Consider the following 17,500-nt stretch of genomic DNA (forward strand, 5'->3'; position numbering starts at 1 on the left):
GGACACATGCTGTCTTTGTCAAAGTTTATGTCATGAAGTCAGCATGTCAGCCATGTTAGGGTGGTTGATCTTTGAGACTGGAGTGGTTACGTACGCTGAAGTTGGAGCCAAAATGAATGTCAGGGGAGTGCTCGTGAATGTCAGCGCTATATTTATGGCTGATAAAACGCTTTATTTTGATTTGATTTCGTCAGTGTTAGAACTGTTTATTCTGGCAATGAGGAAATGCAAAAACAAAACAAAACAGGAAAGAAATAAAAAGAGACACTGTGTTCCATCTCTGATTCAAACTGATGTACATTTTCTATTCGCTGCTCAAATCCATATATGACGGAACACACACACACACACACACACACACACACACACACACACACACACACACACACACACACACACACACACACACACACACACACACACACACACACACACACACACACACACACAGAGAAAGAGAGAGGAAAAGAGACGCAGAGAAGACAGAAAGACAATGTCAGACATATGCACACCCACTCACTCTCACGCACGACACATTCACACAAACACACACACACACACACACACACACACACACACACACACACACACACACACACACACACACACACACACACACACACACACACACACACACACACACACACACACACACACACACACACACACACACATGACATACAGTCAAACAAACACATACTGTACTCAAGCGCCCACACACACAGTCGGTCCTAGATTAGAGGTGGCACTGACGTTGAGTGAGCTTCTCCGGCTTGGCGGCCCCCGGCCCGTGAGTGTGGCGGCGGTGGGCCGGGCGCGGTGGGCAGACAGATGTCTGTTTGCGAGATCCTGAGCCGTCGGAGCAGGGAGGCCCCCTTGCTGTCCGTGGGTAAAGAGGACACAAAGTGGCAGTTTGGCAGCTCCAACCAGGAGTGTCACTCCGCATCGCATCCCCTGCCAGCAGAAGGCACGTCGCTAAACGGAGGAGGTCGCCAGGAACATGGGGGGCCGCTTCCTGGGCCCTCTCGCTCTCTCCCTCTTTCTCTCCCACTCTCTCTCTCTCTCTCTCTCTCTCTCTCTCTCACTCTCTCTCTCTCTCTCTTTCTGTCTCTCTCACTCTCTCTTTTTCTGTCTCTCTCATGCTCTCTCTCTCTGTCCCTCATCTTTCTTTCTTTCTTTCTTTCTTTCTTTTTTTCTTTCTCTCCAGAGACGTGGCACCCAGCGTGTCACCTAGGCGCGCGCTCCCCACCCTTCGTGAGCACAATGTTTGACGAGCAGCAGAGACAAGGGCGCGAGACTGACGGGACGTCCTCGCAAACATCCTGACGCCGACGTGAAGAGACATCGCCACAGATCATCCAAATGCTCCTACGCTTTACAAAAACAGACAGAGAGAGAGAGAGAGAGAGAGAGGGAGAGAGAGAGAGAGAGAGAGAGAGAGAGAGAGAGAGAGAGAGAGTGCACAAAAGTATGAACGAAAACCGTGGGCGGACATGTCAGGGCGCAGTGGGCAAACAGTTGACATCTCGACAGCTTTAAATCTTTGTGAAGTTTAAAAAAATAATCAAAACTTGGATATGATATTGTGTCTGCAACTCTCACTGTATATCAACCTCAAAACTGACACAAGTGCGGAGTCTAGAGTTTAACACCAATAAGAAAAAAAAACACGAAACTACTATGATGAAATATCAAGAGGAAGTACTTATATTTCCAATGTTCAGATGTTTGTTTGACAAACAGACATGGCTGCCTCTTTCTCGGAGTGCTAATGCCAAAAATGCTATTCTGACAGGTAGGCTAACGCAATAGACATGGCAAGGCTTGTTCAGCCAGTTCATTGCTGAGTAAAGTGGCTTTTGGACAAAAAAGACAGGGCCTGCTCTGTACTCCAAAAACAAAAGGCATGGGAGCTTTAATGAATTCGTCCAGGAATGACAGTGAACGAGCTCAAAAGAGATTCTTGGACGTCCACACGCGTGTCTCTGCCAAGCAGATGGGCGAATAAATGAGTTCTGTTCAGTCCTCGGCAGTCGCGGCCAATGGATTTGACACATATCACATTCACAGTGACCCAGCGTAGCATGTCATCTGATGACGGGAGACACACAATGTGTCAGTCACGTCCATTAAAAGCGGCATCCATTGACAGCCTCGCTGCCAATTTCCAGCTGTAGACACACAACTATTTTCCCGACCAAAATAAGATAAAAAAAAAAGAGGACGGAAAGTAAAGATGAACACTGAAATCTTTTTTATTCTCGTGAGAGATGCTGTCAGGATAGAGAAAGGTGCTTTATTTATTCTTTGGGGGTGTGGGGGGATGGGTTTAAAGGAACAACACGGCAGTGCTTTCATGGTGGCAGTGGTGGCAAGCATGGTGGCCAGGCCAGGCCAGGCAGGCGATGTGCCCAGGCGTGGTGCCAGTCTGCCCAGGGTTCCTGAGCTGTGTGCCCATGCCCCCGGGGCCGATGTCCTCATCGGAGGGACAGGAAGGGCACCAACTGCCGGCCGCTCCAAATCAGTCAGTCACCCCACACGCGAGCCAGCAGGCCAGCTGTCAGAATGGAGCAGAGAAGAGGAGAAGGGCTGGAGACGTGGGGGAGAGAGGGAGGGAAGGAGGGAGATAGGGAAAGAAAGAAAGAAAGAAAGAAAGAAAGAAAGAAAGAAAGAAAGAAAGAAAGAAAGAAAGAAAGAAAGAAAGAAAGAAAGAAAGAAAGAAAGATGTAGATAGATAATTAGATAGATTGATAGGTAGTGGGAAAAGGAGGGGGGGAGACAGAGACGGAAAGAAGAAAGAAAGAAGAGATAGATGTGTAGAAGGGGGTAGGTTGAAAAAGATGGCAATAGAGGGATGAGAAATTGCGACACATGCTGTGAAACAGGCTCTGTTGGCCAGATTCTGCACACTCTCTGCCCCATCCCTTCAACCCCTTCACTCAGTTGTTGTTCCCTTGATGTGTGTGTGTGGGGGCCCTCCAAGATGGCACCCTCAATTCCACTGCAACATTTTTATGTTTTGGGCCCTTTTTTTGTCTCGCCCTGTCCTTTTGGAGAAGAGCGCCTTTGACAGTGTCACTTGAAGCGGCTGACAGTTGCTGTGTGTGCTGTCAATCGACACGACAGTTTGGACAGTTTGGCATGAGGGCCATTACTCGGCTTGAGAACGGAGAGTGGCGATATTCAGCCGGCGTAGTATACGAAACAGAGGAGGAAGACAGCAGTCATCAAAAGATGCTCCGGCGTTTTACATGCATGTATTCAACGCTGTGTGTGGCAGGCAGACAGGCAGGCAAGCAGGCAGGCAGGCAGGCAGCCTTTCTCTGAACGACAGAATTGTGGTTGGGTATGTGCATCTGTGTGTGTGAATGATAGAGTGTCAGATAAAGAGAGAAGGGGACTGAAAGACAGAAGATCTGGGTGTGTGTGTGTGTGTGTGTGTGTGTGTGTGTGTGTGTGTGTGTGTGTGTGTGTGTGTGTGTGTGTGTGTGTGTGTGTGTGTGTGTGTGTGTGTGTGTGTGTGTGTGTGTGCGTGCGGCGTTGTGTGTAGGCCTATGAATGTGCACGTGTTTGTGTGTGCATCTCCGTGTGTGATCTTTTTGTCAGTCGGTTGATGAGCGTTCGTATGTGTGTGTGTGTGTGTGAAAGAGAGAGAGTGCGTGTGTGCGTGTGTTTGTAAGTGTGTGTTTTTGCATGTCAGTGAAGTGCGTGTCAACAACATCCCCGGCAGGATGGCCTTTTCTCTGATCGACTGCGAGATGAGCTAACACAAGAGTTTTGTCTCAGTCAGCATGTTTCCCTCCACGCTCTCCTGCAGGAGCTATAGCTTAAGGTAGCACTTAACATGCCGCCAGACAGGCCTCTTAATGGATTGATACACAGCTTTTGACATGCTATTTGAGCATGTAGCTCACAGTAATTGGGCATGTCATGATGCATTAAATTAACGATATACGGGAGGTTCCAGAGCCCCGGAACGAGTGTCTTTAGCAAATCTGTCAGGGCTCATGTGAAAACGCTTCTGACAGCTATCTCTTCGGGAGGGGCGGGCAGCCAACTGCAAGTCAGCTGCCCAACTAAGACCCACTTCCTGTCCAGCTGTTGAGATTTTCTGGCATTTGGCAAAAAAAAAATTGTGCCTTTGCCTTTGCCCACCTTGGGTTTCTGTTCTATTCCGTTGGTGGTTTTCATTCTTTCGTAGGCCTATCATGAGATTTGACTTGTCTGTGTTGGTATGCCATGACAACTTTTTCTAAAAGGATGAAATGAGAATTTTTTATGTTCTAATAAAAACTACAATGACTATACTGCATGGTATCAGAATGCTCTCTTGAATATGTGCTATATGTGTTTCTTGAAGACAAAAATGGTGCTCTATCAGCATTTCTGTTTTATAGCTCTCATTTTACTATTAGGCTTTAATGACCCGTTCATATCAGGGGAAGACAGACAAGACCAGTTACTTCCGTCAGTGGCTCTCGTTTGCTCTTCTCTACTTCATCCTTCTCTCTCTTCCATTTGCTTGCCTCCTCCTCTGCTCTGTTTCAATTCCATCCTCCTTTCTTTCTTTCTTCCCTCCTTTGCTCCCACTCTCCCCTCCTCTTTTTTGTCTTCTCTGGCCCCTCTCCTTTCATTCTCATTCTCAGTACCCCTCCTCTCTTTCTATTCAATGCTCTTCTTCTCTTCTCTTCTCTTCTCTTCTCTTCTCTCTCTCTCTCTCTCGTTCTCTCTCTCTGCTGTCCTGTGGTGTGGTCACTCCCTGTCACATCTCATCTCGTCTCAGCTCGATTTAAGCCGACAGGCGCTGTCACAAAAGCCAGGCACCCCTGAAGTTGGACTGGACCTATTCGCGAGCGTGACCATCAACCAATTTGTTTGATATTTTCATTTGAGAGGACGCTTATTTGCACGTGCGGCCGTGAATGACAATGAGCTGCAAGCTTTCGAAAATAGAAAGAAAGAAAGTAAAATAAAAACAAGCCCAAGAAAGAATTTTTTTGTAAGTGTATTGCATAAAAGGACATTACCCTTCAAGGGATACAATACACTCATGTAATATACGAAAACTTTCTTTACTTCTACCCACAGATGCGTATCTGTCTTTTTTCATTATTGTACCCTTGTAAGGTTTTGATTGACATGTCCGTGACCTTATTTAAACCTGTGTGTAAGTGTGTGTGTGTGTGTGTGTGTGTGTGTGTGTGTGTTGTGAGAGTGAGCTCTCTCTTAGACACTCATCACTCTGTCAAACCCTGTTCTCTTTTCATTAGTCAGAGCTCTGTCCTCGGCCTCCCGCACTGATTAGATTGACACGCGAAATCCTCCCAAACACAGTGCAATTTAAATGATATTCATTAGGTCAATGACAAGGCATGATGGGACCCACTGAAGAAGAACACGGTCTCTCTCTCTCTCTCTCTCTCTCGCTGCTTTTCCATCCCTCTGCTTTCTCATGCCGTCTTTCTTTTCTCGTCCTCCCTTTCCCATCAACTCCTCCTGCCATTCTATTTTCTGCCCTGATTGGAAAGACAAGACAGCCAGCAAATGAAACAATAATATGAATAGCACACCAAACCACACAATATCTGTGTATTACTGAATGTGCTTTACTCTGTGTACTGTGTGCTCAGTGTGTGTGTGTTGAAAAACCCCTTTCAATTCATCTTGCAGCGTTGCCTTCATAGATGCAGAAGTCACCCCAAAGGCTAATATCAGGATCATGCCTAATGATCTGGAAACTCACTCGCAAACAGCAGGCAGTCATCACACATTTCATGTAAGTTATAGCTGGCCAGGAGGCACGGCTAAATATCCCTCAGAAAACACATAGCTTCAAGGGCTTTGTATGCCTACTTACTCATTTTATTTTAAAAAGTAATATTTTATATAGAGAATAATACTTAAAATGCAGTAATAACATATTAAAATGCCTTGTTTTCCTGTGGTCCTTTTGAAATTAATCTGAAATACTATATCTGTTTTATGGTAATGAAGTGCTGTGTGTGAGTGATGGATGTCAGCGTGCAAAGGGTTAATTAATCTGCTTGTGCAGGGGAGCAAGTGGACCATGCTAACAGGATTTAACACAACACAAGACAATGAGGGTGAAAGACTGCGACATGGAGGAACAGAGAAATACACGCCCAGACACTGACAAGCACTTGCTGAGATCACCATAGCGTACTGTAGATGGAAGGGCGAGTATTTTTGTGCGAGATTTTGTGGTATTATTAGAATATTGTCTTCCTTGTTTTCTCCACTCCATCTAAGACATATCGATGTTTTGTGCACAACACATAAATGGTGTGGTCATGACTCATATGGGATCTTATGGTATGACATCTACAGGAATATTTAATCTGCATGACACATACTGATCAACAACTGATGTAGAAAAATTCACAAAAAAATGTATTTTTAATTATTACCAAAGCAATATTGACAACACATACAATGCGTTAACATTCTTAACATTCATGAGAGATAGTAAAGGTAATTGTGTACACAAACCGTGTAATTACTGTGATTTTTTTTTTCTTTGATTCAGAACCAACTGACAATCATCTACAATGTTGACAACCAGCTTTGCAAAAAAACAGGCAAACAAACAAAACAGAACGAAAACAAAAAAAATAACAAAGTAAAACACATCGTTTTTTTTATCATGTAGTTAAAAAATATCGCAATGAGACAAATTAATACATCTGATTTTTAACAAAATATTTTGTAATAATATTGTGCAAAAACAACATAGGTGCCTTAAGCGAAAATGAACTATCACTTCTAGTATGCTTATGAAAAACATTGTTTCTTAAAAGTGCGCGGATCCATCCAGTAATACATTTTTTATATACATTAATTTAAAGGAGAGCATTGGGATTTGATAAAACAGGGCCTTTGAGCCAAATATTTCAGTAGGTACAAAACAGACAATGATCCAACACTACAGTAATTCAGACCGCAAAAAATGCTGTGACCGAACATACTGTCTAAATCATTCTGTCCAATTTGAAATGTAGATGGCTCTATGTTAAAAAGTCCTTCTGCCGAAAACATTTCCCTATGTGTTTTTTTCTGTCAGAAACAATAAAACACATATAGTTTGAGCATTATGGGATAGTTCTTGAAATTACTCTCATTACCAAATGCTCAAAGTTTCATTCCTTACTGACATTTATAGTTTCTTTGTTTATTACAAAATTAAGATTACATATTAAGATACTTCATTTACATGTAAAACATGTTTTGGAAATGTTCATTTTTAAAATATATTGTAAGATATCAAAATAGAACTAATCCACAAAGTTCTACATTGTCTGCCTGGAAATGGGACATGAGGTTTCAGTGAGTTCTATACTTATTGTACATGTCTTTTATGGTTCCACTTTGTAGGCATGTCCTTTCATTACAGTAAATAACCTATGTCTCCATTTCAAGACCTTTCTTGAGAATGTCCTCTGTTCTGCTTTCATGGAGTTTGCTCATGTGCAGTCTAAGTGCTTGCTTGCTTGTGAATGTCTGCTTGCATAACTTGCATCCAAGAAGCCCAGTGGTCCCTTCCTCTTCCTGTGAAGACAAATGAGACGTCGGCAGTTTTTCACTTTGGGACACTCTGTCAGAAGAACGTGTCACCTGCTTCCTCAGCTTGTCCCCTGATATCTTGCCGATGTCCTTGAGGCTGAAGCCCAGGTGGGACTCCAGGTGTCCGACATAGGCTGCCGGTGTGTGGATCTGTGTGGAGCACTGGCTGCAGAAGAAGGCAGGCTGGCCCGAGTCCAGGTTCTTCAGGAACTTGGTGCGGCCGGATCGCCTCAGCTGGTACTTCACGTTGGCCAGCCAGTGGCTGATGGTTGTCATGGAGAGGCCTGTGACGTGAGAGATGTTGGTGCGCTCCTTCAGGCTCAGGTCCGGCGGGACGTATTTGCCCTCGGCCGAGCGGCGCAGGCTGGCGGTGAACTGCGCCTGCAGGATCAGCAGGTGTTGCAGGTTCCAGTTGGACTGCCGCCCCTTTCGGTGCCGGTGCGGTGCATCCTCCTCAACGTCCTCCACGGTGGTGGTCGTCACAGCTCTGTCCCCGTTGCTCCTCTCTAGACGGCTGCTGTGCTTCGCAGCCTTGGAGACGACTCCTCCGTGGGCTTGGGTCAGGTTGCGCACCATATCTGAGATGTCTGCTAAGGCATTCTCCTGAAACACATCGTTTGTGATCAGAGGCTTATCTGTATGTGTGCTAGTAGAGCTCAGGGTAGGTAGACAAGGGGGTGTTGTGGTGGAAGTGGTGGTTTTGGGTGTCTGGGCAGACGTTACCGATGATGAAGTCACAGAAGTCAGAGGCCTATCACTCTTGCCCTTGGACAAGTCAATCGGTTGGTCTTTGTCGACATCCTGAAAACCGTCAGCGCACACTTCTGACTTCTTGCTCTTCGCGCCAGGGAGGGGTATTGGCGTTGCTACGGCAACCTTGTCAGCCATGCTATTGCTCATCTTGAAGAGCATGCTCATGGGGTCTGTGTCCCGCAGGGCAGGCTTGGCCACTTTGCCAAGGTGCAGATTCATCACCGACTGCAGTGCACTTAGTGGATTGACAAAGGGCTGCTCTGGCACTGAGTGGTTTGTAATAATGGCAGTGCTAGCATCCAAAGCAGGCCTGGGAGATCGCACCGCATTCGTCATCTGTACATCTCTCGTGTCTGTTGTTTTCTCCTTTGCTACACTACATCTGTTTGTGTTGGCGTTAGTGTTTGAGGCGTGGTCCAGGAGAGAAGCTTCCACAGCGGTCTTGGGTGTCTGAACTCTGACAGAGCTCTGATCTCCTTGCTCCACAGGTCTACTGCGGTGGGGAGGGGAACTTGCATTTTTCGTTGGCACTGTGTCAGTTTCCGTGGGTTTCATCTCTTTCTCCACCTTAGCCATTTTTTCAGTCAGTCTCTTCACAAGCTCCTGCATGGCCTGCAGGTTGACTGGATGAGACACAGGCAGAGAAGCTGCAGGGGAGAACGCATTGCTATTGGGTTCCGCAGCTACAGTGAGTGATTGACTCACAGGAGACGGAGGGGAGTCACTGGGGGCAGGTGAGGTCATCGCTTGGTTCATGCCAAGGGAGAGGCAGCTCTCTCTGCTGACGACTGGAGCCCGGAGGACGGCGCTCCTGCCAGCAGCAACCTGGCCTTGACTGACATTGCTGGGCAGCTGATAGGCAGCGTGAATGCTCGGGTAGCCGCCGCCCCAGCTGGGAGTCCCCGTCTGTGCTTTGTGAATGGCGGACGAAACCGTATTCTCTAATGACTTGAGAATGTCTGAGCCCCCCTTGGGGCTGCTTTCTTTCAGGTCCTCCTCCGTCAGGTAGTCATACTTGGAACAGGTCGACTTCTCAGATTTCGGGTTCTCTGAGGAAGGAGGAAGGGGGTTGGTGGTGTGTTTGCTGTCTGAGTCTGCCTCTTGTTTGATCTGAGTGGCTACTGGGGTTGGGGACATGCAAGGTGATGACAGTGACACTGGCGAGGATGATGACAGTGAGGAGGGTGGCAGTGGAATCGACTGGGCCTTTTCTTCTGAAGGGGACGATGGTCCTGACAACAACAGCATGCCTTCAGAGGATTTTTTGGACATGGCAAGGTTGCCAACGTTAATGAAATGCCCTGTGACGAGCATATGGGCAGTCAACTCCTGCAAGGAATCATGGGAACTCCCGCATTCCATACATTTCAGGATCTGGGATTTGTGACTCTCAAATTGCCATACGCTGCTGCCAACACTGTGGTTTTGGTTGCCACGGTGATGGTTTGTGACGTCAACAGCAGCATCGGGTAGCTTTTCTTTGTGGCTCTTGGTGCTTTGTGGTTCTTTCTGTTTCTTGGTGCTACTGCTGCTGGTCTCTTTCAATGTCCTTTCTTTAGATGGGGGAACGAGAAGATCCAGCTCCACTGAAAGCTTTTTTCTAGACTGGGAAACCATCTTGGCAGCAATGGAGGGCATGGGCTCCTTCAGGGGCACCTTCTGGTAGTGCTTGGTCTTGATCATGTGCACACTGAGGTCCTGCAGAGACTCAAAAGAGTGGCCGCAGTACATGCACCGCAGGACTTTCTGGGCATCCTCCTTCCCCTCCATCTCCAGTAGGGAGCGCTTGCGCGGTTTGGACCAGCACTTGGAGCCGCTGCCGTCCTTGCCGTGGTTGTCGTCGCGGTAGTGGCCCGTTTCGTTCATGTGCACGGTCAGCTCCACCAGCGTTTCGTAGGCCAGGCTGCAGCCTTTGCACCGGAACTTGCTGGCACCCGTGAAGATGGACCCGTAGAGCTTGGTGTTGTTCTGGCGCTGGAGGTGAATGGTGCTGAGCAGGCCTGGGTCCATGACCAGAGGTAGAGCGTTCGGAGGCGTCTGCTGCAGAGTCTTGGCCATGGCTGACTGGTGCCAGTCGAAGGCACTGCTGCTGCCACCGTTGCTACTGCTGCTACTGCTGCTGCTACTTGTGATATTGCTAGCGCTTTTGTTGTTAGTACAAGGCAGGTTTTCAGCGCCGCTGAGCGTTTTGACTCCAAGTCCAAGGGCGGGCCAGTAGGAACTGGTGAGGAAGCTGTTGTAGATGGCTTTCATCTGTTCCAGACTTCCAGGGCTGATGCTAGGCGTGGAGTCTTCATTCCCTGCCCGGAGCTTGCGACTGGAGCCTCCTCGGCTGCCCACTTCCTCGTTCTTCACGGAGTCGACGTCGGACATGCGGTCACTGGGCTCGCTCAGGAGCGACTCGCTGTCCACGTCGTGCGTAGAGGAGAGGTCAGTCATGCAGGTGTCCCGGTCGTTCTCTTGGCCCGAAGCGGGGAGTGGAGCCATGGCTGGGCTCTCTGTTTGCTGTTGTTCATCCTCCTCATCCTCCATCACATCCCCTCCTTCATCTGCTGTCTTCTCTGGCGTCTCTTCTGGGGAATAGACTGAAAAAAAGAAGGACAAGATATCTGGTCAAAAATAAATATTTCATCAAAAAAACAGCTGGTGACAACAAAGCACATCACTGAACAAAGAATGTTCATGAAGATCAAACTGAGTACAATAGTTTGGCATTGAGTCTGGAAATACAGTGAAAAATAATGTTCCTTAACGCTAATTATCATCTACTATTATAGTTTTTTCTGGAATCTCTATGCACCATTCTCACCATACACACACTGACCTTAAAAGCATCAGAATCTTTTAAAAATGTTGGCTTCAAGTTTACAGGAGGCTCTGTCAGCTCTGTCGTGACAGGCTTTTGACATCATTAACACTTTAAAAAGTCAGTCAGTTCTGAAGCGAGCGCAGCCCAGATCTGCCACTAATGATCCCGAGAAAAGAAGCTGCCGTCATACATTAGCGCCGCTCATGTCAGCAAAAGCCTGTCAAGATGCCTGTGTCTCCAACACTCCAGACAGCCCCACGCATCAAACCCCTTGACTATGGCAGACTCTTCTAGAAGCGCTCCACGGGGCGCCCACTGAGGCACAGGAGAGAGGACATGTGAATCAGACCCTGCCATGAAGCACATTTCCCTAGTGATGTTTTGTCTTATATGTAAGGGAGATGGGAAGGAATACAAAACAGGGGTGCATACATATTGTATATATTCCAGAAAGTGTGTTCCGCAGTCGGAATACCAGTATAGATAGATAGATGAGCATGTGCTCAGAGGCGACAGACAGAAAACAAGGCAATGACGAGTGTTTTTTAATCTGATGGAAACGTCCAAATGTGTACACATACACACGCACACACGCACGCACGCACACACACACACACACACGCACCCACACACAAATGCATGTGAACACACTCACTCTCTCTCTCTCTCTCTCTCTCTCTCTCTCTCTCTCTCTCTCTCTCTCTCTCTCTCTCTCTCTCTCTCACACACACACACACACACACACACACACACACACACACACACACACACACACACACACACACACACACACACACACACACACACACACACACACACACACACACACAGGGGTTAAGAGGGAGGACAGAAGACAGAGTCACATAAGCAGCCTGTCACTTCACATCATCTGCAACACGGATGCACCTCGGACAGGTGATGTGGTGTGTGTGTTTCTGCCTGGCCATCTCTGTCTGACACATTTACAGGGACAAAGCCACCCCTGTCTATCTCTCTCTTTCTTTCTCTCTACTATTCTCTCCCATTCATCCCTCGCTCCACCATTCCTTCACCCCCTTCTTCTTATATCAGTCTTGTCTTTCCTATTTCTGCCCCTTTGTGTTTCTCCTGTTCCCCATTGCTTGTTACGTGGCCATTTATTTGTATTTAGCTGTTTTGTTGCGTTAATGTTGCTTTTGTGTGCACATAATAGTATGTGTGGTTGATATCTGTATGTTTACAACAGCATAGTACAGTATCTTTCCTTTCAGAGTCAACCATCACCTACACTCTCTTTCAACACAGAAATCACAGCCCCCATGTGTGAGTGAAATATTACATGATGATTTCACAATAATACAGACATAAATTAGTTTATTTACTATCACAGCCTGATAAATGTACATGTGCGTGTGTGCACACACACATACACACACGCATGCTAGATTCGTAACTCTGTAACACTTTTTTGATACAACTCACATTTAATGCTAAAACATGTAAAAAAAATCACGCAATTCACATTACACAACCATCACACACCTTCCCACAAGTCCTCCAATTAACGCACACAAAAGTCATCAACTACTCCAAACCCATCATTAACAAACAGACACTTCAGCAAAGACCTCATCATCATCAACAAAAAAAACCCCAGCTAATCAGGTCTCCGACACCTCTCCATTGAACACCTGCGTGTGTTCTCACTCCATCACGTTCTCTCATTTCATTTCATTTCTCTCTTCTCACTTCTGTCATCCGTCTGTCTCCCACCGCACTGCACTCCTGACTCCAAACGCCGGCTTGTTTTCCAGCCTCTCGACTGAGATTGCACGCCGCTCGTGTAAGATATATGGTCATTATCAGTTTAGTAATTAGACGTGCGATATAGTGCATGTGTGTGATATGACAACCGCAATAAGACACTTGTCCTTTGGGAATGTTGCAATTGAAGAGACACATGCGCACATGCTGACAACCACACAAGTACACGAGCACACGAGATGTGCACACCCCCACACAATCTCTGTCTCACACACACACAAACAAACAAACACAAACACACACACACGCACACGCACACACACACAAACACATAAACACACAAACACACACATGCACACACACACGCGCGCACGCACACACGCACGCACGCACTTACACACACACACACACACACACACACACACACACACACACACACACACACACACACACACACACACACACACACACACACACACACGCACACACAAATAGATTCTCGCTCCCCCCCCTTCCCACACACATATTTGACAGGAGATGTTAGGGCTCAAACAGGCTCATTTTACACACCAACTCCTCCACTCTACTCCTTCGCTCTGCTCCCTCTCTTCGCTTGCCGTGGCGGCGATATCAGGCCACCGGGTGGGCAGGAGGCAGGAGAGCAGGAAGAGGAAAATGGGGGGTCCGTAATAGATGAGTGACAGGCAAGGGGGGGGGGAGGTGCTGGGGTGATGGTCGTACCCCCCCGTAACCACCATCCACACCCCTGCACCCCCCCCTCGGAGATTGGGGTTGTCACAGGGGATCCATTACCTGCCAGTCTCCCGTGATCAGGGCCGACAGCAGTGATCAGAGGCTGTCAGTCAGTTAGGGCCCGGCCCGGCGTGCTTGCCAAGCGCCTGCTCTCTTCTCCTCTCTCCTCTGCTCTCCCGTGCTCTAGCCCCCCCTGCTCTGCTCGGCTCGGCTTGGCTCAGCTCGACTCCCTCGTAAAAGAGGGCCAGCCAGGTGTAAATAAAACGACATCATCACTTCCCCTACCCCAACCCCCCATCATCACCCGTCCGTCCGCCCGCCCGCTTCGCGTCGTTCCCTGAGACAATTACGGCTGACGTTACGGCCGTCTGCAGTGCCAAATTGCTCATGCTCGGACAAATACGCACAATAGCCACCTCGCGCTCCTCTAACTGTCCCCCCATCCACCCCCCCCACACAAAACCGCGAACACCCCCAAACCCTCCACCCAATCATCCTACGCCACCTACCACCTACCATCACATCATCCGCTCTCTCACTCTTCTTCCCTCTTTCTCTCTCTCTCCATCTCTCTCTCTCTCCTTCTCTCTCTCTCCTTCTCTTCCCCCGTCCCCACCTGTCCGTGGCACCTCCATCGAACATAAAAGGGACACAAAGGAGGAATAAAGCGAGGGATCATTTCATCCATTCGTGAGCAGATGCTCACACACAAGGCAGGTTGGGTGGGGTGGGGGTGTGTGGGGGGGCAGTGCCAGGGGTGCTGGCCAGCCACCTCCATCTTCTTCCACAAGCACCACCACCACCACCACCACCATCACACCACCATACCACCTGCCCAGCAGGGCAGAAATGTTAAACGGCCACGTGCTGTCCTGTCCTGTCCAGCTCTTTTCATAGCACTGCTTCGTATCGGCCCTTAACTCAGCCGATGATGATGATGATGATGACTGCCACTGTCTTCCTGTCTGTCTGTCTTGGCCTTCCTCAACTCAAGGTTTTTTTGGGGGTACGGTATGGATAATTTTGCCTTAATTAAAGAAAGTGAAATGCTTCAAGTGCCTTCTTTTTAAAATCTTTTTTTTAAAAAACGATTCGGCTCACAGCTTTTCAAAAAGCGAACTCTTGCCTGTAAGTCAAAGCCATCATGTCTCACCATTTTTATATCACCTCCCACCCCAACTCTTCTGCTTCGATTCTTTAAGACAAAAAGAACTCCAAACACAATCACAGAGCTTCGGCGGTGTGATGAGGGAAACGTCTATGTCTATATTTTATATTGTGTGCCTGCCTGTATTCGGTGCCCATTACGGACGGTACTGCAATGTGTTCAACCTCAGGCGGGCAGGAGAATATGAAAGACAGCAGTGCATTCGACTACCTTCTCATCTGCAGTGTAAATCTTCATTGTGTGTGAAGTGTGTGTGTGTGTGTGTGTGTCTGTCTGTCTGTCTGTCTCTGTGTGTGTGTGTCTGTCTGTCTGTCTGTCTGTCTGTCTGTCTGTCTGTCTGTCTCTGTGTGTGTGTATGTGTGTGTGTGTGTGTTTATGCGCCTGTCTGTCTGTCTGTCTGTCTGTCTGTCTCTCTCTACCCCCCTCTATGTGTGTGTGTGTGTGTGTGTGTGTGTGTGTGTGTGTGTGTGCACGTGTGCGTGCGTGTGAATGTGTATGTGCGTGCGCACTTGTGTGCGTGCGTGCGTGCGTGTGTGTTTCTGTCTGTCTCTGTGTGAATGTATTGAGCATTAGTGCCCATTGTGGAGAAGAGAATAAGGGGCAGTAAAACTAGTGACAGGCGCTTAAGGGCAACCTGGGAAGAGAAGAGAGGGGAAGAGAAGGGAGGGGAGGGGCAGGACTCCACATAACAGGGGCACTGGGGTTGAGAGGAGAGGAGAAGAGCGAGAGAAAGATAGAGAGAGAGAGAGAGAGAGAGAGAGAGAGAGAGAGAGAGAGAGAGAGAGAGAGAGAGAGAGAGAGAGAGAGAGAGCGGCTGTATCTTTTAATTCAGGCCCCCTGACTGATTTACTGGGCCGAACAGGAGGCGACACCCAAATCCAATTATTATGCCCGCCTTGATTGACAGCTCCTCTGATTTAGGAAGGTAATAAAACGGTAACGTGGGTGTTTGGATTCTTTCTGATGAAAAACAAAATAGCCAGAGGGGACTTGGGTGATGAGTGTGGGCGCACACACACACACACACATGTGTACACACACACACACACACACACACACACACACACACACACACACACACACACACACACACACACACACACACACACACACACACACGCGCACACACACACACACACACACACACAAACACACACACACACACACTCTCTCACACACACACATACGCACACGCACGCACACAGACAAACACACACATAGACACACACAGCACACTGGTGATTTATGATGTATGGAACAATGGTGTCTCTAAGATACAAGCCATCGCCCCAAAACTTCAAATATGCAATAACGTCTCTGTTTGCCATCTGTCTACGTGAGTGACTAGCAAATGTCTGTCTATCTGTTCTTTCCTTTTACCCTTTTCCCTGTCACAAAGGGACACACACAGACAGACAGAACCTCAAACGCGCTCGCTCGCAGACACGCATACACATTTGCCAGATATATACTGTCATTCTGTCAGTCTTTCCACTCCCTTGCTGACAAAAAAAACAGAAGGGCTCTGAGTGAGTTTGTGTACCTCCCCTGCATCCTCCAGCTCTCTCTCTCTCTCTCTCTCTCTCTCTCTCTCTCTCTCTCTCTCTCTATCTATCTCTCTCTCTCTCTTTCTCTCTCTCTCTCTCTCTCTCACTGTCTGTCTTTCTCTCTATTTCTCTCTTTTCCACACACACACACACACACACACACACACACACACACACACACACACACACACACACACACACACACACACACACACACACACACACACACACACACACACACACACACACACACAGTCTGTTTTTCACCTAAGCTCCGGGGCAGCTATTGTTCTGCTCCTTAATGTGTACTTGTGATTGTCTAATGTGTGTAATTCACAGCGGGGACGGGGAGGATCTCAATCGCCTCAACCAATCATCCAGGTCCACAACCGCCACCTCCACCACAGCAGCAGCACTGAAAAACAAACCCATAGTACTAGCCTATAGTATGCTCACAGCACTGGAGAAGACTCGCCTTTCCACACTGCTATATTGTTTTCTCTTTCTCCATTTAAATGCAACTTTCACTAATTTAATCTACGTATACCCCCTTTCAAGCATATGGCACAGTTTCCAAACAGCCAAATACTGAGTTTAAAATGTGTGCATTATTCGCGGTGACTGACCAAAGCGAGAAAAGAGGAAAAGAGACTATTCGAGGGCATTACATCACCAATACAAACAGACAACAATTAACAATACGAAACAAACTAAGCAAACGAGACTTTCAGCCCAAATTGACACAGCCCTTAGACAGATGCTGATTGAAGAGATGTCCAAACAACAAACTGGATCGACTATGAATTGCTGAACCCGGTGCCCTATACACTCTTCAAGCCCTCTAAAGATGGAGGACACTGTTTACGCAGGTCTGCCTGCTTGTATACACATTGCAGATGTACACAGTAGTATAGGACACACAAACACAAATATGTTTAAACAAATGCACAGCACACACATACTATCTGTCCCACCGTCTGCCAAGAAAATACATTCTTCTTTCCCCTAAACATCTTCACTCCCCATCTGAATACATTTCTTGTTCCTGCCCCTTTTATACTGTAGTTCAGAGATGAGAACACACACACACAGGCACGCACGCACGCACGCACGCGCACGCACGCACGCACGCGCACACACGCACGC

The 17,500-nt window shown here is 47.6% G+C and overlaps 1 protein-coding gene across 1 annotated transcript in view; it reads right to left on the bottom strand.

Moving 5' to 3' along the window:
• Nucleotides 1-6,398: 6,398 nt before the first annotated feature.
• LOC134447653 (teashirt homolog 3-like) overlaps nucleotides 6,399-17,500 on the bottom strand; it is a 20,788-nt gene continuing 9,686 nt past the window's right edge. The window contains exon 2 of the mRNA XM_063197223.1: nucleotides 6,399-10,919. Within this exon, the coding sequence (XP_063053293.1) occupies nucleotides 7,420-10,919 (3,500 nt within the window). The 3' untranslated portion in view covers nucleotides 6,399-7,419. The remainder of the gene's footprint in view (nucleotides 10,920-17,500) is intronic.

Source organism: Engraulis encrasicolus, chromosome 4, assembly GCF_034702125.1.
Source record: "Engraulis encrasicolus isolate BLACKSEA-1 chromosome 4, IST_EnEncr_1.0, whole genome shotgun sequence".
NCBI classification, from domain to species: domain Eukaryota; kingdom Metazoa; phylum Chordata; class Actinopteri; order Clupeiformes; family Engraulidae; genus Engraulis; species Engraulis encrasicolus.